This window comes from Nannospalax galili, unplaced genomic scaffold (assembly GCF_000622305.1).
Source record: "Nannospalax galili isolate Female #2095 unplaced genomic scaffold, S.galili_v1.0 scaffold158, whole genome shotgun sequence".
NCBI lineage: Eukaryota > Metazoa > Chordata > Mammalia > Rodentia > Spalacidae > Nannospalax > Nannospalax galili.
The window spans coordinates 1416871-1443135 of NW_008345290.1; the positions used below are offsets into that span (position 1 = coordinate 1416871).

The 26265-nt window shown below is 43.3% G+C and overlaps 2 protein-coding genes across 4 annotated transcripts in view; one reads left to right on the forward strand and one right to left on the reverse strand.

The window, feature by feature from the left end:
- Dnah11 (dynein axonemal heavy chain 11) overlaps nucleotides 1-17585 on the forward strand; it is a 381221-nt gene extending 363636 nt beyond the window's left edge. Inside the window, exons 76-81 of the mRNA XM_029567531.1 lie at nucleotides 6798-7040; nucleotides 10717-10899; nucleotides 10978-11093; nucleotides 14587-14699; nucleotides 15463-15603; nucleotides 16667-17585. Of these exons, the coding sequence (XP_029423391.1) occupies nucleotides 6798-7040; nucleotides 10717-10899; nucleotides 10978-11093; nucleotides 14587-14699; nucleotides 15463-15603; nucleotides 16667-16914 (1044 nt within the window). The 3' untranslated portion in view covers nucleotides 16915-17585. The remainder of the gene's footprint in view (nucleotides 1-6797; nucleotides 7041-10716; nucleotides 10900-10977; nucleotides 11094-14586; nucleotides 14700-15462; nucleotides 15604-16666) is intronic.
- Nucleotides 17586-17651: 66 nt separating this feature from the next.
- Nucleotides 17652-26265, reverse strand: part of Cdca7l (cell division cycle associated 7 like) — a 40089-nt gene continuing 31475 nt past the window's right edge. For all 3 annotated transcript variants that reach the window (XM_008841455.3, XM_008841454.3, XM_029567528.1), the window contains 7 exons: nucleotides 23237-23611; nucleotides 21696-21767; nucleotides 21417-21587; nucleotides 20640-20765; nucleotides 19631-19780; nucleotides 18105-18241; nucleotides 17652-17793 (listed from right to left, as the gene is read on the reverse strand). In XM_008841455.3, coding sequence (XP_008839677.1) covers nucleotides 17763-17793; nucleotides 18105-18241; nucleotides 19631-19780; nucleotides 20640-20765; nucleotides 21417-21587; nucleotides 21696-21767; nucleotides 23237-23611 — 1062 coding nt within the window. In that variant the 3' untranslated portion in view covers nucleotides 17652-17762. The remainder of the gene's footprint in view (nucleotides 17794-18104; nucleotides 18242-19630; nucleotides 19781-20639; nucleotides 20766-21416; nucleotides 21588-21695; nucleotides 21768-23236; nucleotides 23612-26265) is intronic.

Here is a 26265-nt window from a genome sequence, read left to right on the forward strand (position 1 = left end):
TGTCATGAAAGATTTTTCTTTCCACTTTAACTATAATAGACATTTTGGCTGGATATAGTAATCTGGGTTGGCATCTGTGGTCGTTTAAACCTGGGAATGCTTTGGTCCATTCTCTTCTGGCTTTCATAGTTTGCACTGAAAAGTCAGTTGTAATCCTAATGGGTTTTCCTTTATGTTTGACTTCTTGTTTCTCTTTTTCATCTTTCAGTATTGTCTCTTTGTTTTGTACATTTAGTGTTTTTACTATGATGTGCCGTGGAGAGTTTCTTTTCTGGTCCTGTCTGCTTGGGGTTCTATATGTTTCTTGTATTTGTATGGGCATGTCTTGCTTTAAATTTGGGAAATTTTCTTCCATGATTCAGTTGAAGATCTGGTCCTTGCCATTACCTTGGGATTCTTCTCCTTCCTGTATGCCTATGGGCCTCTAATTGGTAAATTTGGTTTTTTTATGGTGTCACACAATTCCTGCATATTCCATTCTTGTGATTTCTTAAATTTTTCATAATCTTTGCTTGAGTGGTCTAGTTGGTCCACTTTAACTTCCAGTCTTGATACTCTGTTTTCCATTTCATTCATCCTATTGCTGAGGCTTTCTCCTTTCATTTCTAATTGGCTTATTGAGTGTTTTACTTCCTTCTCCATTTCAGCATGAGTATTCTTCAGTATTTCTTACTCTTTTCTGAATTCATTCAGAAGTTTATCCCTATCTTCCTTCAGTTCTTTGATTTCTTTGTGTGTTCTTCAAATTTACTGAATTCTTTTATCATGTTTATAATTGTTTTCTTGAGTTCCTTGTCCTACATTATCTCTAAGGGGTTCTCACTGTACTCCTCTAGAGGACTATTGGTATTTGGTGGGGATATGTTATTTTGGTTTTTCATGTTATTTTTCCTCTGTGATTTTGATATGTGAATGTCTTTTGTAGTTTCTGATTCTTGTGTGAGACTTAAGCCTTCAAGTTTAGGTCTGCTTCTTTTTGTAAGCTTTTTGTGTCTTTGTGGTTTACTTTTGGGGCATGAAAAGCTGGTTCCTCTAAGCTTCTGGTTCTCTCTTTTGATTTTATATTGGATCCCCTAAGCTTCTGGGTCTCTGTTTTGATTTTTTATTGGAGTGGCCAGATTGCTTTTATCTTCAGGAGTTCCCACAGAGGCCCAAGTCAGATGAGGATCAGATGCTCTCAGGCTTTCTTCTAAGGTCTGGATCCCTTGGAGAGAGAGGCCTGTGGGTCCAGAAAGCACTTTTTTAAACACCTGTGCCATACTGGGAAACACCATATACTTGATGTGTGTTATTTCTTCCCACTATAGTCATGTAGAATGGCTATTATTGCCTCTTTCAAAATAAATTTATTTATTATTTTTATTTTATGTGTATTAGTGTATTGCCTGAATGTACGTAAGTGCACCCATATCCTGCAATCCCTGCAGAGGTCAGAAGAGGGTGTCAGATCCCCTGGAACTGGAGTTAAGGACAGTTGTTATCCACCATGTGGGTGCTGGAAACTGAACCCAGATCCTCTGCGAGAGCAGCCAGTGTTCTTGAGCTACCTCTCCAACCCCTATTACTGCCTCTTTTAATTGAAAAAAGAAAGGCTCAGAGAGCTCAAAAAAGCTGGCAAGCAGTCGAAGTTGCATTTAAAAAGCCAGAGTTGCTCTGCCTCACACTGCTGTCTGGAATACTGATCTGCTGGTGGTAGTTAGGCCAAGGTCAACATAACAGTGAAGCATGGTGTGATGGTGCTGAGAATGGGGACAACCCAGGAGACCAAAGTCCTAGCTCTGTTACTAACTTCATGTCCAGCTTTGTGCAGAACTTGCCTGTGCCTTGGTTTATTTGTAAAATAAAAGCATTGTCTAGAAAATTGCTAGTGTACTTTTGAGCTCAAAAGAAAACCTGGCCATAGACTTCAACCCTCAATAACTCCTGAAACTCCCAGCAGTATGTTGAGTCATTGCTTTTTGGACCCAAAAGGCCCTGTGTAAATGCATTTGCTTAGACTTGCAGTGAAAGAGGGGTTTCTTGTCATTACCAAGACTATTTGGAGAGGTAGTCAAGAGGTTGGGTTTTCACTGAATTCCAGAAAAGTGTGGAAAGAAAGAACATCCCTGTTGAGTCAGCACAGTGGGCAGGATGCTGGTTTTCCCAGTTTCCAGTGTCCACACCTGTCAACGTGCCTGTCTGATTCCTGCAAACATGATTTCATATCCTTATGAAATCATGTTGTGGAGGTTTGATTCTGTCTGAACATGATTCTTAAACTTTGACTGAGATACAGTTGAGTGCCAATTTGCCAACTGAAATTGTACAATTCAAAGCTCTTAAATTGAATGTATTCATAGTGATACAGACCATCACAATTTTAGAACATTTTTGTCACTCCCAGAAAATTCCCATACCCTCTAGTAGTCACACTGTGTGCCCTCTTCCCCAAGGCTCACACAAAATACTTCACATTTCCCAGACCCTGCCAACCATTAATCTATTTTCTGTCTCTTTACATTCCCTACTCAGAACATTCAATTGAATACAGTCATTCAGTTGTCTTCTGTGCCTGACTTCTTTCACTTCCCATAATGCTTTCTATGGTCGTCATAGCATGTGTAGAATTTCACATTACTTATAATGGCCAAATCTTTCATTGCATTAATGTGATGATTAATTTTAATTGTCCATTTGACACAATCTAGAATCACCTGGGAAGACAGGGATTGCCTAGATCAGGTTGACCTGTGGGTATATCTGTGGGGGATTGTCTTGGTTAATGGTCATTGAACACTGTGAGTGGCACAATTCCCTGAACAGAGGATCATGGACTGTATAAATACAGAGAAAGAACTGAGCACTAACAGGCAGATATATATTCAAGTTCCTGTCACTTTAACTCCCCTGCAACCATGGACTGTCTCTCGGAATTGTGAACCGAGCCAAATAAACCCTCTCTCCCCCTAGTTGCTCTTTGTCAGGGTGTCTGATCACAGCACTAGAAAGGGAGCTAGGAAATTAAACATACCACATTTATTTATCCACTAGTTGCTACATAGTTGGGTTGTTTCTGGGTTTGGGTTATTATTGTGGCTAATACTGCTAGGAAGGTTTGTGTACAGATTTTGTGTGGTCTTATGTTTCAGTTCTTTGGGGAATGCTGGCTGTGGAATTGTTGGGTCATTTGGCGACTATGGTTAATGCTTGGAGAAACCACAAAACCCTTTCTACCAGCAGTGTATAAAGGTTCTGTTTCCTCCACATCTTCACTAATATAGTTACTATCTACATTTTGTATTCTAGTCATTCTGATTGGGATAAAATTGTATCAAGTGCTTTGATTTGTTTTTCCTGAAGACCTGATGTTGAACATCTTGTCATGCATTTACTAGCCATTTTCTATGTTCTTGGGAGAAATGATCATTTAGAGCAGGTTAATTCCTTGAAATGGTAGAATACCTGCTAAAATAGCCCTCCCCCAACCCCAAAGTGAAAAAAAAAAAAAAAAAGGTCTCCATAATGGAAAAGTCTGGTTAGGACTCCATCAACAAGAAGCAGTTTTTCCTAAAAACTCTTCATTGGAAAGAAAGTCAAATAAGAATCAGGATTCAGAGACAGCTCAGCAGTGAGCCCTTGCTCTGCAATCATGAGTACCAGGCATACCTGCAAATGGTTGTAACTCTAGCTCTGGGTTGTGGGGCACAGACAGTAGGATGCTGGGGGTTACTGGCCTCCAGTGTAGCCAGGTTCAAGGACAGACCCTGCCTCAAAGGAATAAGCAGAAAATAATCAAGGAGAACACTGAATGCTGTCTTTTAGCCTCTACCAATACCTGCACACCCATGTGTTCATACACTCCCAAACACGAATGGATGAATGAATGAATGAATGAATGAGTCTTAAAAACACACACACACACACACACACACACACACACACACACACAGAATCAGGATTCAGAGCTCTTTGAGTAAGTCAAAATCTTTAAAGTTAAAATGGTCACCTATCTGTATAAACTAAACCTTGCTCTTCGAGCTTTAGTTGTTTGACATTAAAATAGGAATTGAGAGTCAGACCTCAGGTTTTGTTTTTCCTTCCAGAAAATCAAGATGTTCATAAACAACCATGTTTGCCTCTAGAGCACAGAGAGAACATCTGAGAAAGCCTGTTCTGTGCCATGCTATTACAGGTCTTAGTAAATTCTTATAACCACAGCCAGGCTGTGATTATAAGCTCCGTTTTACTGATGAAAAGTTTGAAGCAAAGCTAAGACTGTCATTTATTTGGTGTGGGTGTTTTCAGATAGGATCTTGCTATGTAGCCTCAAACTCATGATGTTCCTGTCTCTGCTTTCCAAGCACTGGGTTTTCAGGTACACACTACCATGGCTGGCAAGTCTGTGGTTTCTTTTTTTAAAATATTTTATTTATTATTTTTATTTTATGTGTGTGAGTGTATTGCTTTCATGTATGTATACCTGTGTTGTACAATGCCCAAAGAGGTCAGAAAAGGATCCTGGATCCCCTGGAACTGGTGTTACAGGCTGTTGTTAGCTGCCATGTGGGTGCTGGGAATTGAACCCAGGTCCTCTGCAAGAGCAGCTAGTGCTCCCAACCACTGAGCCCTATCTCCAGCCCCATATTCTGTTATTTATTAAGGCAACCAAGCCATTAAGGGTGGGAACTGGCACTAGTCTACCTGGCTGTGGGCCTGGTGCCCTTTCCTTAGTTTGCTGATGTCTTTTGCTTTGCTCCTCATCCAACATGAAGGCCTGATTCCCTAGTTTGTAAACTGAGTACTTAGTCATCTTCCCCAAAGCACAGACCACTTGAGGAGCCACCAGTTCCACAGACACTCCTGCCCATTTAACATTTCCAAGAGCCCAAGGCTTTGTTTTCTGCATTTGGAATTTTCCTTTGAAGGGCAAATTAAACTGCAGCTTTTAACAGTTCTCTCAGCTGCCTGGTCAGTAGTAACAGAGAAGGCTAAGTTCTTGTTGGTAGAGAACAAAGTTCTATTTGGATGTGCCTATTCTAATGTGGGGTTTTCATAGTTTTCTTTTGCTTAACTTATTACAGTCTATTGATGATGTTTAACTCTCCTATACAGTTTAGTTTGGGTCATTCTGAGTCAAATCACATTTAAATTTTGATCATGCTTTATACATAAACATGAAACAACCAAACAGAACAAGCAGGGACACTGGGGGCGTGGTGTGGATGGGAGGGATCCCACTTATTCCTTCCCCTGATCACTGGGGCCACCTATTTATTTTTGGCACTACAAAGGGTTAGATAACTTGAAAACCCTCCTGCTACAGAATGAAATGCTGAGTCAGATATAACAGATGCTCAGGACTTCATGGACAGCAGTTAAACGTTCAGTTCACAGGCTTTCTATGCCATCCAGGATTGTGGGTATAAGAGGGAAGGAACAGGACTGGAGAGATGGCTCAGTGGTTAAGAACGCTTACTGCTTGTGCTGAGGACTTGGGTTCAGTTGTGGTGGGGATGAGGATCCTGAAATAAGCTAATTAGTGAATTCTGAGCACTTCACTCTGTTTCTCCTGGACAAACTCAGGTCCATAATTTCTTTGGCTACATTTTGAAGACCTATTTTCTAATGTATAGAGGATTTGCTATTTCTGCTCACATTACCTTTGTTGAAAACAGCCCCCTACATGAAGTACCCGTGTTCTCCTCAAGTTCCCATGAAGTAAATGGGCTAATAATTGTCATACTGCTGTGGCCTTTCATTCACCAGGCAACTGTGTCCTGAGCAGCTGGCCCAGCCTATGGATCTTGACAGCAACGACATAGACTTTGCCCTGCGTAGCCAAGAGTCCTATGGCAGTAACACTGATTTGACTCAGTATAGAATGGTGGTTATTCAGAACATACTGTTTTTCAATAAATGTACATAGTGTTTTATGTTTGTAAAGTTCATATGTATCACAAGATGATTTGACGCAGCCCTGTGAAAAGTGTCGCACACTGGGGCTGTTAGGTTTTCATTGCTATGACAAAATGCCCGAGCAAACACCTAAGAGAGGAGAGATTTATCTTGGGTTCATAGTTTCAGGGGTTTTAGTCCTGGGTCAGCTGGTTTCATTGCCTCTGGACCATGGTGAAGCAGAAAAATCAGGGAGAAAGGATGTGGCAGAGAAATACTGTTCACCTCATGACAGGCAGAAAGCAGAGACCAAAACAGCTAGAGACATACCCTTGAAAGAAATGCCCTCCCCAGTGACCTACTTTCTCCAATTAAACCCCACATCCAGCAGTTTGCAGTACCTTCCAAAATGGTGCTATCAACTGGGGACCAAGCCTCCAGTGTGTGGAGCTTGTAAGGGGAAGGCATTCTATATTCACAATACTAGGGAAGCACATGCCAGACTTTATTAAAATGAATTCAGAATTAAGTTTAAACTCAAAATATCTACTTGGGCAAATTAATGACCCGGCATCTTGATTTTCTCTCAGGAGATGGGGATGTTTGAGAATCAGTAACTTGAAGCATGTAACATTGATGAGCAGCCAGTGATGGCACAGCTGTGTTCACGCTTTCCTTGTAGGTGTGTGTATCACCCTGCCCCAGGTTTTCTGCTGATGAATGTTCTGCAGGGACATTATTCATGTGTATTCCTTCAACTCTTTCTCAGAGGTAGCCCGATGGCAGACATAAGTATAGTGTTGATTAGGAAGCATTTTTAGAGTCTGGTACTTATCTAGAATCGTGCTAAGTGTTCTGTGTTTAGGCAGTGAGGATGATACCTGCCGAGATTTGCAATAACTAATGTTTCTTTATGGTTGAAGATTGAAGATGAACTCATGCTGGCACCAGGATTTGCAGCCCCACCCTACCTAGATTATTCAGGTTACCATCAGTACATAGAGGACATGCTGCCTCCAGAAAGCCCAACACTGTACGGCCTCCACCCCAATGCTGAAATAGAATTCCTAACAGTGACATCCAACACTCTCTTCAGAACTCTACTAGAAATGCAACCCAGGAATGCAGTCAGCAGTGAGGAGCTGGGGCAGTCTACAGAAGACAAGGTAGGAGTTGCTCTCTTGTTCTTTTATTATTTTTCTTCTTAAAAAGGAAGTATACTAATCTTAGGTAACTCTATGAATGCTTATCTATGCAAAGAGTTATATAACCACCCCCTGGACCGAGGTAGAGAACACTCTCAACTGTCCAAGATACTCATGCTTCTTGTCAGTAAGTGCACCTCTCACTCCCTTACCTCCATTGTCACATTTTAGCTGTTTTTGAACTTCAGATATAAGCTTGCAGTATTTATTGGCAGGTTCCTTTGTTCCACCCTGTGAGATTCACCCTGCTGTCCAGGTCCTGACGGCCCATTCCTGCTTTGTATTCTACCATATGAACATGCAATTCTTTTAAAAAATATCTTAGTATTTTTTTTATGTGTATGAGCGTATGTGTATGAATGTACATAAGTGAACCTATGTTGTGCACTGCCTTCTGAGGTCAGAAGAGGGTGTCAGATCCCCTGGAAGTGGAGTTACAGATGATTGTTAGCCACCATGTGGGTGCTGGGATTCAAACCTGGGTCCTCTGCAAGAGCAGCCAGTGCTCTTCTGAGCCATCTCTCTGGCCCCTGAATAAACAATTCTTCTTATACAATTCTTATCTGCTAACCTAAGTTGGTTCTAGTTTTTTTTTTTTCTCTTACACTTTTTTGAATACCACAGTGTTGAACCATCCTCCTATAACTGACAACAGACAAATGTTAACTCCCAAAGGAGCTAATAACACTACATTCTCTAGCTCAGAAGTGGGGTTGCCAGATCATAGATGGGTACAGTATTTAGCTTTAATTCCACTGCTAAACAACCCCCTCAAGTGGTTATATCAGTTACACTTCCAGTAGCAATGTATGAGTCTCCAGTTACTTGCCCTGCTTCAGGTTTTGTCACAGATAAGCTATCTCTTGGAGCCTTTAATATTACAGTTCTCAGCTGTATGGAATGAACATCTTTTCACATGCACCTGGCCACTGGATATACCCATGTGAAATAATCTTTGCTTGCCCTACTTTTGTCAATCTTTTTCTTATGGATTTGTAGGAACTCTTTATTCTGCATGTATAGTCTTGATTAGATATATGAATTACTAATATCTTCTCCAAATCTGTGGCTGACCCTTCACTGAGTGGTGGTGGTGGGGTGGTACGTATGTGCAAACCAAAGGAAGACATGGGGGTCCTGCCTTATACAACTCTACCTTGCTTCTTTGAAACAGGATCTCTTTGAATCTGGAGCTAGGCTGCTGACCAGCAAGCCCCAGCAATCCTCCTGTCTCCCCACCTCCCCCCTCTGCTGAGGTTACAGGCATGCACACTGACATACCCAGCTTTTTATGTGGGTGCTGGAATCAGAACTCAGGGCTCATGCCTGTGTAGCAAGCATTCGTATGCACTGAGCCATGTCTCCAGTCCCTGACCCTTCACTATTAATGTGTTTTGGGCTTTTACATTGTTGTATGAGAGTAGCATCATTTTTTTTTGAAGATTTATTATAACCCTAGGATGATGGGAATGAAAAATGACATTTCTTGTTAAAACCTCGTTTCTCATTAATTTAAAACCTGAATAGCTGATTTCTCCCCAATAAATTAGTCCTTATTCCTCTCAAAATTATTAATCAGAGTTTGATTGCCAAAGATTCAGGTTGTTCAAATGGCATTTGCTAAACATCAACTCAACTCTAATTATAATGAGGTCCCAGGTAGTGGCCGTATTGTTTCTTGAACTTTTTCAATTAGTTCTTGAACTCAAATCATTCATTGGCACATTCATTATCATTTGGAGCTCTGCAATTTGTTGTCATGTGTTATATCTTAAGTACAAATATCTTTTTTACATGGTACATGAAAGTTACATCTTTAAAAAGATGAACAAGGAAAAATCCATACATGTGGGAAGAGCTAATGCATTGATAGATAGGTGGATGGAGAACAGACATTTGAGTTGGGGTTTTATGCTTCCCACCTTTCCATGAAGGAAGCCAGTCATGAAACCAGAAAATTGCAAACATGTGAGTTAAAGCTACCTCAACACTTCAGTCAGGCTGGCAGCTTATAGTGAAGGCCATTTATTAGGTACACGGCATTAAAGAAAATACTTTGCAAGTATGTTATTTGATCCACAAGAGATCTGGAAGGCAGCAGGATCTATATCATAACCTGATACAGATCTACATCAAAACCTGATCAGTCACCTGCTGGAACCCTACGGGAGGACAGAAGATGACTGTCCGTGACCCAAGAAACCAACAAGAGAGACAGGAAGCTGCTTGAGGCTAAAGGCACTTTTCCCCCATTAATGTTATTTTCTAACTTTTGTTCTTGAAGACAGGGTCTGACTATATAGCTGTCTGGTATTGAACTCAGGACCTTCCTGCCTCAGCCTCTAAGGGACTAGGTTTACAGGCATGTGCACCGGTTCAAGTGCTTTTCAAGCACTTACTCCTCTAGACAGTTATTGGTTTTCCCAACTCAGTGAAGCTGTGTCCATAGAGCATGCACATTTGAATATTATGTGCCTATTCTCACATCACCAGTGGACAAACCTTTCATTCTTCAGGGCAACAATTACAGAAGGTAAAGGCTTCCTTGTTTAAAAAGAACAGTTGACCTAAATTGCTCCAGGAATTTTAGGATATGCTAGTTGGGAAGGCTGCATGCGGCATCGGCTACAGGACTGAGCTCATATTTAAAAGACCTTTTGGATTTATGTCACTTTTCAAACGATTTTTCTTTTCACTAGTGGACTTAAAATTACCTAAATGATGCATTCTGCTTCCTCTGATCATTATCTTTACAGACAAACGCCATTAGGTTGGTGATGTTTCTTATACCCCTAAGTGCTAACAGTGAATAAACTACAAATTAGCAGACTAGCCTCTTCCCTGACTCACTGGGATCTAATGGAGGGAGCTGATAGGCACTGATACAGAAGCACTGAGCAGGTGGCAATGCCACCTGGCCCACCACCTGGGAGTTGTGGGCATCTTTGGGACTTACATGGTGTCTTAGTTTGTTCTTCATTGCTGTGACAAAACACTCTGACCAATACTAACTTGGGGAGGAAAGGATTTATTCAGCTTACAACTCCCAGGTCACAGTTCATCAGGGAGCCCAAGGTAGGAACTCAGGGCAGGAACCTGGAAGCAGGAACTGGAGCACAGGCCATGGAGGAACGCTGCTTACTGGCTTGCTCCCCTGGCCCTTCCTCAGCCTGCTTTCTTATGCAACACAGGCCCACTTGCCCAGGGGTGGCACCACCCACAGTGGGCTGGGCCCTCCCTCATCACTCATCAAGAAGATGCCCCTCAGACATGGCCACAGGCCAGTCCAATAGAGGCAATTCCCCAACTGAGGCTCCCTTAACCCAGGTGTGTCAAGTTGACACTAAAGCTATCCAGCACACATGGTATTCTGAGACTTTAAAAAGTATGAAGTAACTGGGCGTGGTGACACATGCCGTTAATCCCAGCACTTGGGAGGCAGAGGCAAGCGGATCTCTCTGTGAGTTCAAAGCCATCCTGGTCTACACAGTGAGTTCCAGGCCATCTGGGGCTACAGGAGACCCCGTCTCAAAAAGACAATAAATAAATAAATAAATAAATAAATAAATAAATACCGAAGCCACTGTGAACAAAACTGAAATAGATTAAGTCTTTGAGTATATTTTCATGATTTAAGGTTAAGAATATCTTGGATGACATTTTGGAGAAACTTCCAGAAGAATTCAACATGGCAGAGATAATGCAAAAGAACTCAAATAGAAGCCCCTATGTTCTTGTTTGCTTCCAAGAATGTGAGAGGATGAATATTCTTATTCGGGAAATTCGTATGTCACTTCAACAATTAGATCTTTGTTTGAAGGTAAGCTTAAAATGAAGCTGGAGGGGACCTTACCATACTGGAAAATATTCATTGTGTGGCCTTTTCTCTCTGTGCAAGGGAGAGCTGATGTTATCTCCTGATGTGGAAGGCCAGCAGTCTGCCTTGAGTTATGACAGGGTTCCAGACACTTGGAGCAAACTGGCTTACCCATCTACTTTCAGCCTAGCCCAGTGGTAAGCTATCATCCTTGTAGCCCTTGTCTACCATTATCCTGAGTAGGGCTAGTGTTCTCTGTTAAGACTGTGAAAACCTGTAGGTGGTGCTCTCTGACCATGACTGGGCAAACTCCCATTTCATATGACTTTCCCCGGTATTTTGCTTCAAAGGTAAAAACCTGTTCAAAATTAGGCCAGAACAAGATTCAAATTCTGCTTCTGACTTATCAGGTAATTGCTCATTGTTCTCCAACAAAATACCTGATTCTTCTGTCTTGATTTTCCACCTGAAAAATGTAAACAGAACTTTTTCATTGGATTATCACTAGATTTAAAGGGTCATAGAAGCCACTTGTTTGTCCAGCTGTCATGCCCTTCACTCAGCCAGGAGCAAAGGTTCAGACCGTGGAAGGCTGGCACTACACCCAACTGTTCTTGGCCTTGGTAGACAATTCAGAAAGTGTTACAGGACTGTTGATTCCTTTTCATTGTTATTATTTTATGTGTATGAGTATTATGCCTGAATGTATATAAGTGCACCCATGTCATACAGTGCCTGTAGAGGTCAGAAGAGGACATTGGAGCCCCTGGAACTAGTTACAGATAGTTGTTAGATGCCTTGTGGGTGCTGGGAACCGAACCCAAGTCTTCTGCAAGAGCAGCCAATGGCCCTTATCTGCTGAGCCATCTCTGCAGTCCAATGTTGATTCCTTTTTGATGCTGAGATTCTCCGTTTATCCTGAATCAGATCTAATTTAGAAGATCCTGAATTACAGCATATTGAGATTGCCCATTTTAGTTTCTTTTTCTGTTGCAGTAATGAAATACTTTGATAAAACTGACTTAAGGAAAGGTTTATTTTAGTTCACAGATCCAGGTATGATCCAACATTACACAGAGATCACAGCTGCTCACATGCATCTGCACAAAGTAGAGTACCAGATGCTAGTGCTCAGCTCACTTTCTCCATTTACACAGTCCAGGATCCTAGCTCAGGGAATGGTGCCACACACAGAAAGGCTCTTCCCACATCAAGTAACCTAATCAGGGAATCCCTCACAGGCATGCCCAGAGGCTACATCATCTCTCACAGGTGTGCCTGGAGGCTTGCATTTTAGTGGATTCCAGATCCTGCTAACAGTGAACACTAACTACTATAGTGCGCTAGGCACCCAAGTGTTGGCTGTGTGGGATGGATGTGGACATGGGGATGGGACAGTGATTCCCAGACTATAGCAAGTAACCCCAGCAGGGGAATGAGCACAATTAATAGATTTCTAATGCTATAAATATACAAAACCTGATTTTTCCATACCCAGAAATTTGTATTTAGTTGTTTTATGGTTAATGGCAACTTTGGGCTTTTTCTAGTCTTTGTGCTTGTTAATTTCTATTTTTCCTAGCTTCTTTGCCTTCTTAAACTTGATTTAAGTTTCCTGTGCTTATCTGAACCATCTCTAATGAAGGTCTCTTACATTGTAACATACATGTGTCATCCCCAACACAGCCAAAGTTCAAGTTTTCTGAAGACCCTTCAGTCAGCCCCCCTCTGAGCTTCATTAGTTTGCTTCAGATTTCTTGGCTGCTTTCTCTTCACTATAGGACATTTTGGGGTGCTTTTCTGCCCCTCTGAAATCTTGTTCTTTGCTTTGTGTAGTGCCTACACTGTTCCCTTTTATCTTGAAGTATTCTCCTAAACCTTTTTAAAAGAATTTACTATGGATGAGGTCACAGGCCCACATTCTAAGCTAACAGAAAATTTCCTTATGGTGCCGCAAGCCTGAAGATGAACATTTGATGTTCCCTTCCTCAGCCTAGATTCAGTCAAATTTAGGCAAAAATCTCTGCCACGGTGGGGCTAGGTGGGAGACAAGAAAGGCAACCCTGCTTCCTCTGGACCAAAGTCCCAGAAAGCATACGCAATGACCCCCTATCCCACCCCTGCAGATCCCTGCTGGTGCTCACATAAAGGCTCTGCTCTGCACCCTCCACCCTTACACCTCTTTGGCAGCCCTCAGCCCTATTTCAGTGTTTCATATATTCTCAAACTTTACCCAGAGACTACAGTGCAAGGCAATCAAGTCACAAAAGCCAATCTCTGACAGTGGCTCTTGAGTTCCTTGTCTCCTATCCATGATGATTAATGGCACAGACACACACAGGAGTGAGGAAGTCACGAGGAAACAAACTTTATTAAGAGCCATAAAGACTCAGCACACAGTGGGAGGAGAGCTGAGGGCATTGCTGTTGAGCTACTCGTCTAGGGGTTTTTCACAGGATGAGAGCAGAAAGTAGACAGACTGAGGTAATTTCTATTGAGATGGGTTAGTTCTCAGCCATCCAACCCACTGAGAGGTGCACATTTCTGTGGCCCAACTATAGAAATAATTATGCACCGCTTGCCCTATTAGTGAGGTGTCATGTATCATAGTCACCCCTGCTCATTCTTTCTTGGCCTTGGCTAGGTCCAATAGTCACCAACCTTGGTGGGGTTTGCTAGTCATTTAACTCTGCTTTGTTCCCAGATCATGCCCGGCTTTCAGTTTACTGTGAACTCCTGTCTTGACTGCCTACAGGAAGTTAATGTTTATCACAGCCACCAAGATGTAATTGCAGTTTTTCCTGGTTATCTCATAATTAGCTCCTTGTCTATGGGGGAATCCAGGGTGGTCTTCCTGAAATCAGTGAAGGCTCATTAGAAGTTATGTAGTCTGTTGCAATTAGACACAAGAAAGGGTAAAGTGCCTTGTGTATGCTCTCTTAGGGGCCATTTTGTGGGGATCAGCCAAAGCTTACTAAGACCCACCTTGTTTTCCAAAAGTCCTGCCCTTCCTATCTGGTCAGCTTGCCTCATATCCAGCTGCAAGCTCTCATTTACAAACTTCCTCGGTGTCCCCTATCTCACCATTTTAACCCTAACATTCCTTTTAACTCCAACATCTATTTTCACCATAACAAAACTACAGCTGTGTCTGCCAGACCCTGGAGGGCAGCCCGTTTTCCTTAGAAACATTTACCTTCTCCTTTCAAGTAATGATCACTTATAGAAGAACACTGTCTCCCACTCTTCCCTAAGCCTATCACCTTCCATGGCAACTCTGGTCCTGTGATGACGACGGCAGCAGCAACCCCCCCCCCCCCCCGAAGCTGACTGTTCTTTGCTGTGTTCCCACACTGTCCTGCAGATTGGTGGCACTTGTCAGCCCTTTTCAAATGATCTTTGTATACAGTCACCACATAGCACCAGGAGGATCTAAATAAAATAGCTGAATAAAGAGCAATTTTCCATATTCCCCAGCGTTGTCTTCTCCTAATGGTGATAGGTAAAGGGGCTGCAGGCATAGAATCTCAATAGGAACCCTAATCCTTTAAAGGAACAACACCCTGCAAACCATTTGATAAGGGTTTTCCTAATTAGCCATGCTCTCTCTACCCAAGCTAGCCCCTCCCCATATCTTCCTGGAAGATACTTTCCAAAACAGTTCATTTCTTCCTACCTTCCATTAACCAGGTTTAATGACCTCCTCTTGCGTTGCCGAGAACTTGACACTTGGACACAAGACCTTGCCCTCCCAGCTGTTGTGTGGCTTTCTGGCTTCTTCAACCCGCAGTCATTCTTAACAGGTATGGTCAGAGGTAGAGTGGTTGGTATAGTCCTTGTCCTAGTTTGTTCTTCATTGCTGTGACAAAACACTCTGACCAGTACCAACTTGGGGAGGAAAGGGTTTATTTGTCTTACATCTCCCAGGTCGCATGCAGTTCATCAGGGAGCCCAAGGTAGGAACTCAGGGCAGGAACCTGGAGGCAGGAGCTGGAGCACAGGCCATGGATGAACGCTGCTTACAGCTTGCTCCCTTGGCTCCTGCTCAGCCTGCTTTCTTATGCAACACAGGCCCACCTGCCCAGGGATGGCACGACCCACAGTGGGCTGGGCCCTCCCACATCACTCATCAAGAAGATGCCCCTCAGACATGGCCACAGGCCAGTCCAATAGAGGCAATTCCCCGATTGAGGCTCCCTCAACCCAGGTGTGTCAAGTTGACACTAAAGCTATCCAGCACAGTCCTGCTTTGCTTTATCTATGATGACTCTCCCTGTCCTTCTCTCCAATCTCCAAGCAATCATTTTGAAGTGTAAGTGGCAATTAGAGAACATTCTGCTTGGGGTGCATGGTGTGCCCTAATGCAGAGCTACAGTCTGTCACGTCTCCAATGTCACACAGAAGCAAATGGCTGCAGCTGCTCTAGCACACCCCAATTTGCTACCAGACGTGATCCCGCAGGCCTGTTTGCTCAGCCTCAGTCTAACCTATGGTGTACTGGTGGCTCCTGGGAGCCTATATACAGGTTTTTATCCTCTTCAATTCCTCTTCCTTTGGCTCTCAAAGCAATCATGCAGACCATGGCTCGGAAAAATGAGTGGCCACTGGACAGAATGTGCTTGACTGTTGACGTTACCAAAAAAACAAAGGAAGATTATGGCCACCCCCCGAGAGAAGGTGCATACCTCCATGGACTCCACCTGGAAGGTGAGTCACCCCAAAGAGCATGTGTGGAACTGTCTTAGATACAAGCTGGCCCACAGCATCTACTCACTGGAATAAGAACTCTATGCTGGTAGTTATTTCTCATTTCTTCTTTCTTCAGACAGTTCAAAATGCCAAGGTGTCTACTGTCAGTCAGACTTTGAGATATTCAGGGTAATGGCGTGTCATTTAAACTCTGTGCATATATCATCTTGTGTTACCACCCCAGGATAACTTAAGAACTGAACAGAATTCATACTGTTTTGCTTTTTCACTATCGTCAATTGAAAATCTGTCCTCCTCTTTTAAAATTTTTTATTTTTATTGTGTGTGTGTGTGGTGGTCAGAAGACAACTTTGAGGAGTGGATTCTCTCGCTCCACCATGTTCTGGAGGCAGGGTCTCTCTGGCTGCTTCTGCCCTGCTATATACTCCATGTTAGCAGTCCTTCAAGCTTGATATTCGCATCTCCACCTCCCATCTCACTATAGATGTGTGATGCCACATCCTGCTTTTTATGTGGAGTCCAGGATGGAACCTAGGCGGTCAGGCTTTCAAGGGCAGCTCCTTTACCCACTGAGCCATCTTGGCAGTCCTTGCACCCTGCTTTTTGAAAGTTTTCAATGACTCTGCTCTAATATTTTACTACTAGCTGTCCCCAAACCCTTAAGATGTCTGTGGATGCTGTGAGGGGATCACAGTATGTCAGAGACCCCAATTTTATTTGTGTATTCACACTACAGGACATCTCAGCCCTGTCAACACATACATTGAAACAAATACCATAGTTCAAGTATTTCAAGGCTGGGTAGGGGATATGAATGACCCACCTGAACTTGTTCCAAACAAATGAAGTGGGGGGAGACATTCTAGTTTGCTATAATGGGCTTGAATTTGCACAAAATTTGATCTTATAAAATTGTTAAACCCTTAAACAAGGAGGCGGCAATCTATGCCACAGGCAGCCACAGACAGGAACAAGCACGATAAAACTGGAACATTTATTGCATCAAACAGAACATCAGTACCAACATGCCACACAGTTATAACCATTGTTTTTGCCATAGGTGCCAGATGGGACATCCAGTCAGGAGCACTTGTTGATGCTCGCCTTAAGGAGCTGACATCCATGATGCCAGTCATCTTTGCCAAAGCCATACCCATGGACAGACAAGAAACCAAGAACACCTATGAGTGCCCTGTGTACAAAACCAAAGCCAGAGGCCCCACCTACGTCTGGACCTTCAGACTGAAGAGCAAAGAGAAGACAGCCAAGTGGGTGCTGGCAGGTGTCGCTCTGCTGCTAGAGGCATAAACGGCCTTCGTACTGCAGCTTTTATTCCTCCTGCTTCAGCAAGGACACAGTGGGCGTGTTTTAGTAACATGTGGACACTGGGCTTTTTAACATCATCATCCTTAAAAGGTTGAAAAGGGAAAAGGTAGAATTACAGGAAAAATACTAGAAGCCTATCAAGGATCTATGCTTACTGATTTCTGCTTCCCCCATAACCCTATGAAACACCATGGCCCCTGGCTCCTATGTTTCACTAAACATAACCTAAAAAACAATGCAGTAGGGATTCTTATAAACAGCAAAATATTTTTAAATTAAAAATCAGCCCTTAAATTCTTTCAAAACAGAAGCAGCAGGCTTCAGGCAGGCCCTGAAAGAAGAGGCAGGCGTGCTAGGCCTCCAGTGTCTATAACTTGATGGTCCATTTTTGTTAAGTTTTAATAGAAAGGAAACCCTACAAACACATTGTTGTTAATTGCACTTTGTAATTTAGAGGAACATTCTTCAATAATGGCCTTGTAGCTAAGGTCACCAGGAGAAGGCAAAGTAATGGCCTAGACTGACTGCCTGGGATGCGAACAACAAAGGCCAGAGCTGGTTATACAAAGTCTTTGTAACTTACCTGAGCTTTAACTCTGCCCCATTTAAATTGTGCTTTTAAACCTTCAGCAAATACTTGTATAATGTGCATATTTCTCTGCCTTGTTATTTTCCTAAGAAATCTTAAGCATATAAACATTTTTTAAAAAATAGTATTTAGAAACAGTAAATTCTACAAAACAAACTTCTCTATAGCTCTAAGTCTTAGGCACAAATGGTATACATGTCTTGTTGGAGTACTCTGATAAGTTGGCCGGGTTTTTTTCCTCTTACTTATCATTTACCAGCTGCTTCTGTAAGCTGAAAAAAAGAAGCATTTTAAACAGTTAATCAGAGGCAAACATAAAGCAGCATTCTAGGGTAAGGAGGTCAGGAACCCCTAAGAGTGACACTCAGATCTCCTGGCTCCGTGTGCCTTGCAGTACAGAATGCCAGCATGGCTCAGCTCACTGCCATACTCAGAGTTCCCTATAGAATGGCACAGCCCACAATTCTGCATTCTAGTCCAAGCTGCACACCACCCAACCTCTGCTCATCGGGGTGTGGCAAGCTGTGCTCCTTTAGGTGGTCTCCTGGAGTCAACCCCCACCTTCAGAGCACTAGAGATTTACCTCTCCAGGTATTCCTTAACGTTATCATAACCATAAAACTTGGCCAGATGAATGAGAATCCCTGTGGCGCAGCGCCCATCACGCTTCCGACAGTAACTGCAATTGCAGATCCCACGGCAGGGAGGACACATCCAATCCTAGGAGACAATGACAGAGATTTCTCTCATTATCACAGGCAAGGGATGCCAGGCAAGACTCTCCTCTGGTCACTAATCACAGCAGCCTTCAATTTGTCAGTGTGAGGGATTATCCAGTGCATCATCTCTCAGGTTTCTCAGGGACCACCCCATGTCACAGAGAAACAATGAAACATATCTGTTTTAGATATGACCTAATACTTCTTGGGGGAGCTGTTAAAGTTATTACACAGGCTTTTAAGAGCATTAACTTCAGGGTCCTTTATGATTCGTGGGTCACATACCCATGTTACATGGCCATAATGTTAAGGGCACAGGCTTGGAACATGATCAACACATGAATTTCAACTCTTTTGATATGTGACCTTAATGCTAAATCACTTAATCAAAACAGCATGTCTACAGATTGGGGACAGTGAAATACCCATGACTGCTGCAGAAGAGATCACATAGTGAAGTGCTTGAACACAGACCCCAGAGTCATTCTACTCAGGGTCAAGGTTGTACTTAGTGATAGTATGTGTCATCCCATTCCTCACAGGGAACTATAGCATTGATGGGTTATATACCTACTTTAAAAGGTAGAATGGGCCGGGCATGGTGGCGCACGCCTTTAATCCCAGCACTTGGGAGGCAGAGGCAGGTGGATCTTTGTGAGTTCAAGGCCAGCCTGGTCTACATAGTGAGTTCCAGAACAGCTGCAGCTACAGAGAGACAGTCTCAAAAAAGACAAAAAAAAAAAGGTAGAATGGAACTGGGGGGACAGCTCAGTCCATCAGGCACTTGGCTTGCAAGCAGAGAGTCTGAAACCAATCTCTAGAACCCATGTGAAAAGGGCCAGGTATGGTGGTGTATGCCGGCAGGCAGAGATGGGAGGATCCCCAGGGCTTGCTGGCTAGTCATTCTAGCTAATGTGTGACCTACAGGCCAATGAGGAAGTCTGTCTCAATGGAGGCAGAAGAGATGCATGAGAATGACAACTGAGGTTGCATGCATACACACTTTTAAAAAGGCAAATGTATCAATGATAAGGTTAAACAAATGTGTTAGCAGCCTGAGACACTTAGCACATTGCTGCAACACTCTGATTTACCACCCACTGAACAGGCCAAGAAAACTGAAGCTAAATCACTTTGCTGGAGGAAAGCGCGCAGGATCAACCACATAGAACCAAACAACCAAGAGTGTACTAGAAAACCCAACCTGACCTCTTCTCCCAATCTGCTAGTTGACTGTTCTCTTTCCAGAAGGAAGCACTGTGCTTCATTTCCTCCAGAGTCTTAAGATGTAGGAGGGGAAAGTCAAGTGCTGAGAACTCTGCATGTGCACTGCTTTGGGTTTGACCCCTTCATCGATACAGTTTGTAACAAATGCACACACTGCTCCTACCGGGTCCAGCAATGCTGTCCGCACATCCTCCCCATAGCGATTCCGCAGGCACGGCCCACAGAACTGTCCCCGCACACCACCACAGCTCTGGTTCCGACACACTGTCTTGGTGTCAATGGTCTTCTGCCGGCACTGATGGCATGTGTTACCCTAAGGAGAAGTGAACACCTGTAAGCCTGACACCCTGAGTTTGATCCTCACCAAGTATAGAGGCCAGACATCGTCACACACATTACTAAATACAGGAGAAGCACCACCTCTTGCCCAGAATCTCATGGAACTGTTCTCAGGGACAAATCTCCCCTGCAAACACTTCAGTTCTGGGGCTGGAGAAGCACCCTGGGACAGATGAGAGCCCAGAAGCAATGAATCAATCAGGTGGGCAGAAGAGAGACCATAAAAGACTTGAGACAGGGGTGGCAAAACCCTCAGGAGGGACAAGAGACTGAGAGGCAACAAGCCCCAGGTGGCAGTAATTTGGCTCCAATCTCCTGCTGGAGACCTGTATACCTTCAGTGTAAAATCTGGTTTTAAAAGTCCAGCAATTAACATCTTACTACTTTAAGTAGTACTTCAGTAAACAAATAAAAATGATGTAGAGCACACAAAGCCTCTATATAAGTATGTCATCATCTGGAGGAATATTTAACCCATTTCATACCAACCAGAAATTCTCCTTAATTTCTATGAGCATATTACCCATGATATGAAATTACTAAAAATGTAACACTATATATAAACATACTTTTCTAAACTAGTATGTGTCTTCCAGTATTATAGGCATGCCCCAGGGAGCCCTTTCTTCTGACCTGTGTTAAACTGTATCAAACTGACTTTCCCCAGTTACAGCTGATCCTTGACCCTACAATTCAGAGCAAGCCCTCAGGGAGACTACATGGGGATGTAAGACCTGATACAATTTAAAAATGATGTAAGACTTCAAACATCAATGTTGTGGGCTCCCCATAAGAATCAGAATCTTGCTCTTTATTCCAAAGATTTCATTTACCAGCACTTTATCATAGATTTTATCTCGAACAGTTATAGCAACATTTTCCAAGTCTTCTTCAGTGATCTCCTCTACAGACCGAAAAGAAGATATACGGTGACGTCGTCTATACCTCTGACATTTCCCCTGCAAAATACACAAAGGAAGAAGCTGGCATAAGTTACATTCAAGACATTTCAAGACAGAATGAAAACCTCACACTCTAAGAGATCTGCTAATGCCAACCATGTCCCTTTCTACTATATAGTCATTTGCTGGGCCCCTGGCCCCATACCAAGCATGGCAATACAGTGCTGACGGGCTGTAAACCTTGTGAAGACGGGAAAGTGAGCCAAGTGAGCCATACTGAACAGCCAAGCCCATATGGGATGGCTCCCGTTTCTCCCTCCTTCCCAACAGCACACAAATGGGGTCATGTCTGAAACAGACAAGCAAGGAGGAATCTCTGCCCTTTTCTTCATGTGAAACCATGAAGTTGACCCCAGCTGTCACTGCCTCCTGCTTAGTGCAGTGCTAAAGAACAAACTCAAAACCTCCTGCACCCTGGGCAAGTTCTCTACCACTGAGCCCTCATGGTCCCTGTGACCTGCGGCTTAGACCAGGGGTCTTCTCAACATGCATTCTCAAGGGCATCAGCATCACCCAGGAACATGGAGGAAATGCAAGTTCTCCGCTGCTGCCAGGCCTCCTGAGTTAGAGACTGCACCACAGCCAGCCCTGGCATTTTGAAGCCATGTCTTAGACTGAGGATAATTTGTTTAATTAGTGAGACAATACCCCATTAATTGTCTTCCTTCTTCTGAAACTATAAAACTCTTCTGCAAACTTGGTGGCCGAGAAGGCGAAATTTTCTAGAGCAAACTTCTCTGGGGGCCGTGCACTCCGAGTCGGGTTCATGCGTCTTGTGATCTGTCCCTCAGAGAAGGCTCGTCGTGCTGTTTTCTTCTTCTGAAACCAAGAGTACAGACAGATGCAGCAGGTTGCCCTCTTAAACAAAAGTCAACCAGTTCCAAAACAGCAAGATTGGTCTGAGTAACTGTGAAGGATTTCACTTACAGTAGTTGAGGTTGGGGTTCGCACAGGGAAGAAATCTGGTACCGAGTTCAACTCCGCCAACAACTGAGCAAGCTGAGGTTCCAAAGGAAAGAAGGATGTGACATAAGTCAAGGAGCCAGATCCGGGTCTCCAACACCACCCACACATCTGCAAGTTTCCTCCTATGGTGGTTTCTAAACCTCTATAGCTGTTAATAGCTTCACATGTAAGACTTCATCTCCAGAGGTGAGAAGCTGTATCGTTGTTCATATGAGCCAACTTTATGTGTTCCTTCCACACAAGGACAACAGGAAACAGTCCTGGCATGACCAGGAGCGTGAGATCCTGGCTTGGTCACTATTTTAGCAGTGTGATCCTGCAGCACAATTTACTCGAAAATGAAACTTGAATTTCAGCACGTCCAAAGGAGGACTCAAATAGCTGATTCTCACAGAACTCCAAAATCAATAAAAAGAATTCCTAGGCCCTGGGTGGCACAGACTTGTAATCCTAACACTCAGAAGGTAGCAGCAAGAGGATCAGGTGTTTGTGGCCAGACTGAGGTACATGACACTGCCTCAAAAAACAAACACCATCTACGTAAATACCGCCTTATTCATTAATACATTAATATTCAAAATCAAATATTTAACACCAAGCAGCAGGTACTAATATGTCAACCAGGCAATCTGATTAGGATTCTTTTTCAGGTTTAGATTCATATAAATAAATGGCATCACTAAAAATAATCACATAGTTCTTACTGAAAATATACAGATGGATACAGTGCTAAAAATTTCCTTTAGTCAAACATACTTTGTCTTGGGCTAAAAACAAAACAACAAAGCAAAACAAAAAAAATCTCCCAGAGTAGACTTTGTGTTTTCTTAATTTATTAGGCACAGGCTCCCACGTACAGTAGCAGCAAAGTATGCTTAAAAAAAAAAGTAGATATTAAAGAAAAACAAAAACATCAAAATGAGAAAACATCATAATTGGTAGAATTTCTTTTAGTTTTGTTGCTGCCAAATTAGGAGACAGTGATTCTCAAAGATCAAATTAAATTACTGACCACATACAGAAAACTGAAACACACACAACAGAAGTGTGCACCTGGTCCTAGTTGATCTGCTGATGGCACAACTGCTAGACCCTCCTCGTGCTTTCAGGTGGTGCCTCCGCGAAGACTGGCTTCAACACAAATGCCACCTGCCTGCTGCCCACCACAATTCTTTCTGGACTCAGTGACAGTCCAGCCCCTTTTTGTATCTTTCTGCTGGGGAGAGTACAACTGTTGAGTCTGTCTCCTCCTCAGCATCTCCACTGACCTAGAATCCAACCTGCTAAACAGTGAGTGGCATCAGTCCTGCCTCCTTGAAAAGCTAAGTGCTCTTTGGAGTCTCTTTCTATCCCCAAACCAGAACTTATCATGTAATAAATACTCTGAGTTCTGAAAAGAAAAAGGTCACACAATCCCCACAGGAGACCTTCCCAAAAGGCAAAGTGACAGCAACTGTCGGAGGGCAGCTGCGGAGGCAGACCTAGCACCTACGGGAACTCACCATAGCCTTGTTCTCCTTGATGTTCATGGTTCTCTTCAGTAGAGCATCCGCATTCTCCTGGCTCTCGGCCCTGGAGTCGTCCTCAGATTCAGAGGCAGACTCGTCCCTTTCCTTGGCTTGTCTGCAGCTCTTCTCTCTTCCAAGATTTGTTTTGCTGTCCTTTAAGTGGGAGCTTGAAAACAGCAGCTCAGAGTTACTTTTATCTGGTGTTTTTGCCAATTTCTTGGTGGGGAATTGAAAGGCTACTCGAAGACCAAAACTGCTTCTTGTGGGTCTGCCTCTTCTGGGTACAGCCTTTTCTTCTTCACCTTCCTCCTCTTCCTCACTCTCCAGAGCACATGCTTTGTCATTGCCACTCAGCTCTGACTCCACAAGCTAATGGAAAAAGAGTAGGAACTGAAGATCTGTCTATAACCAACTACCAAAACAAAGCATTTGTGTATTTAAAACCATTCTAGGCTAGGAACACAGTTCAGTGGTACAGAACATACTCAACACATGTGCCAGGCCCTGGGTTCAATCCCCAGCACTAAAAACACAAACAAATGAAATTACTCTGTCATTGTATTAAAATAAGTTCTCCCCTCTATTACTGGTTCCCCTTTCTATTACTGATTCCCTCTATTAAACCCACACAAAGTTTGCTGATAGGCAAATCAAAGCGCAGGCAATCTACCACTGAACCATGTGTCCTCACACCCACAGATACACTGTGCCCTCAGGGAGCTGGGCTGGAAGCAAAACAAATGCAGTGCTCGTCCACCGGGAACAAGCAAGCTGACACATCTGGAAGCTAAGTGAAATAAGCACAGCTACGGAAAGGGTGTGCACCATACAAGAGTTACTGCCCAGATAAAAATGGGGCAGGGGGAAAAAAATACTGACCTGTGACCTGTCTACTCTAAATGGCAGGAAATGGGCTTGTGAATGAAAGGACAGAAGAATAGAGTCCCTACAGTGCAGTAGACTCCAAGTGTTAGTGAGAAAAAAAGATGCCAATCCCAGTGCACCAAGAAGCAGGCCGAAGACCAGTCACAGCAGTGAGTGGGGGATTATTCTCTTCAGGGTACGATGGCTCCTCAGTGCAGGCAAGTCCCCCACCTTTCCTGAAACCATCCAACTAGGAGGGGAAGTAAAGGTACTACAGCTCTTCAGGACGTTTCAGACACTGCTCAGTCTTCTCAAAATGTCTCAACAACAAAACCTGAAACTCCAGGTGCTAAAAGTCTGAAAAATTAAAATCTGACTTGTTCTCCCCAATGACAACAGTGGGAACAAAACGTGGTAATGTCACCCAAGTGACAAGGTGGCGTGTGACATGTGATGACAGAGAAATAACAGAGACAGATTGAGGTATGTGAGATCAAGGAAGCTCCCTAGAAACCCTTCTTTGACCCAAATGAGGAAACTCAGCCTGGGATCAGTGCTTGGGGAGGCCTGAGCATGGGTTACCAGGAACAGAGGAGCAACAGGAAGGACCCAGCCCACACACTGGTTCTTCCTAAGTGACCCCACATTCTTTTTGGACTCAAGGTAGAAATAAGGGAGGAAGTAAAATGCTCAAGGTCAGCACCTTGACTGTAGCTCTTTTGCATCCGGCCAGCAGGCTACTAGTAACCAAAGTTACAGTACCATCCAACCATTAGAAAAGAGGGTCTTGTTAGTTTTCATGCAGTTGGGCAAGAGGCTGGGCTAAGAGGCAGCAATGCTCCTTTCTGTATATATGTTAACTGCTTCCAAAGGTTCCCCAGTATGGCACCAGTGTGGCAGGAAGTAGAAACTTCAGGAAGTGGAGCCTAGTGGAAGGCCTTTAGGTCTTAGAAGTGTACCCTAATGAAGACTATGGGAACCCCATTCTCTTCTTTGCTGTTTTCTACTTCCTGACCTTGAGGTGAACAATATTGCTCCACCACATGGTCTTACCTCACCTGAAAGACCCAAAGCAACATGGCCAACTGATTATAGACCAAAACTTTCAAAACTGTGAGTCATAATAAGCCTTTCTCTTTATAAGTTAGTTATCTCAGGTACTTTGTTCTGGTGATGGAAAGCTGATTAAGAACATAATTTTCTCAATGTATTCTATAATAACATTTTTAAGCAGATCTGCACTGAATCATAGCATACCCTACATACTATATCACAGCTGATACTCTATGTATATAGATCCCAGGAGTTTGAGGCAATTCACGTTCCTTCACCAGAAATACAAGTAAATTGGCTAACTATCACTGAGCTAAGGAAGTAGTCATAGGAATTACTGAAAGTTGATTCCCATTGAGGTTTGGAAGGATCTTAGTGCCTTGCTAATAAAAATCTAAAGACTTCCTGGCCTCAGCTCACAAACTGCCACATAAATGACTATTGGGAAGAAACCCAGGACAGAGCTGGGTGGCTGGGCTGGCACATCCACTATCAAAAGAGGCAGCCTACCACCAGGGCTTTCCTGCCCTAAGTGAGACCCAAGGGAAGGGGAGGGACAATCTAAGCCTATAGCCACTGCTGCTGTCCCTCTACCTGGGGTCTGTGGGAGCTAATGACTGTGAGAAGATGGAACCTAACCTCCCCTTTAAAAGTAAACATAGGGGGCTGGAGAGATGACTCTGCGATTAAGAGCACCAACTGTTCTTGCAGAGGACCCAGTTTCAGTTCCCAGTACCCACATGGCAGCTAACAACTATCCATCACTCCAGGCCCTCTTCTGGCCTCCACAGGCATTGCATGCATGGGCCTTAAACATAAACATGCATGCAAGCAAAACACTCATATACAAAATAAAAATAAATGTTTAAAAAAAAAAAAAGACATTAAGGGGGAAATTGGTAAAATCTTAAAAGAATAAAATTTATTTTTATTTTTATTTTATGTGTATGTGTGTATTGCCTGCATGTAGGTAAGTACGTCCGTGTTGTGCAGTGCCCTCGGAGGTCAGAAGAGGCTGTCAGATCCCCTGGGACTGGAGTTATGGACAGTTGTTAGCTGCCATGTGGGTGCTGGGATTTGAACCTGGGTCTTCTGCAAGAACAACC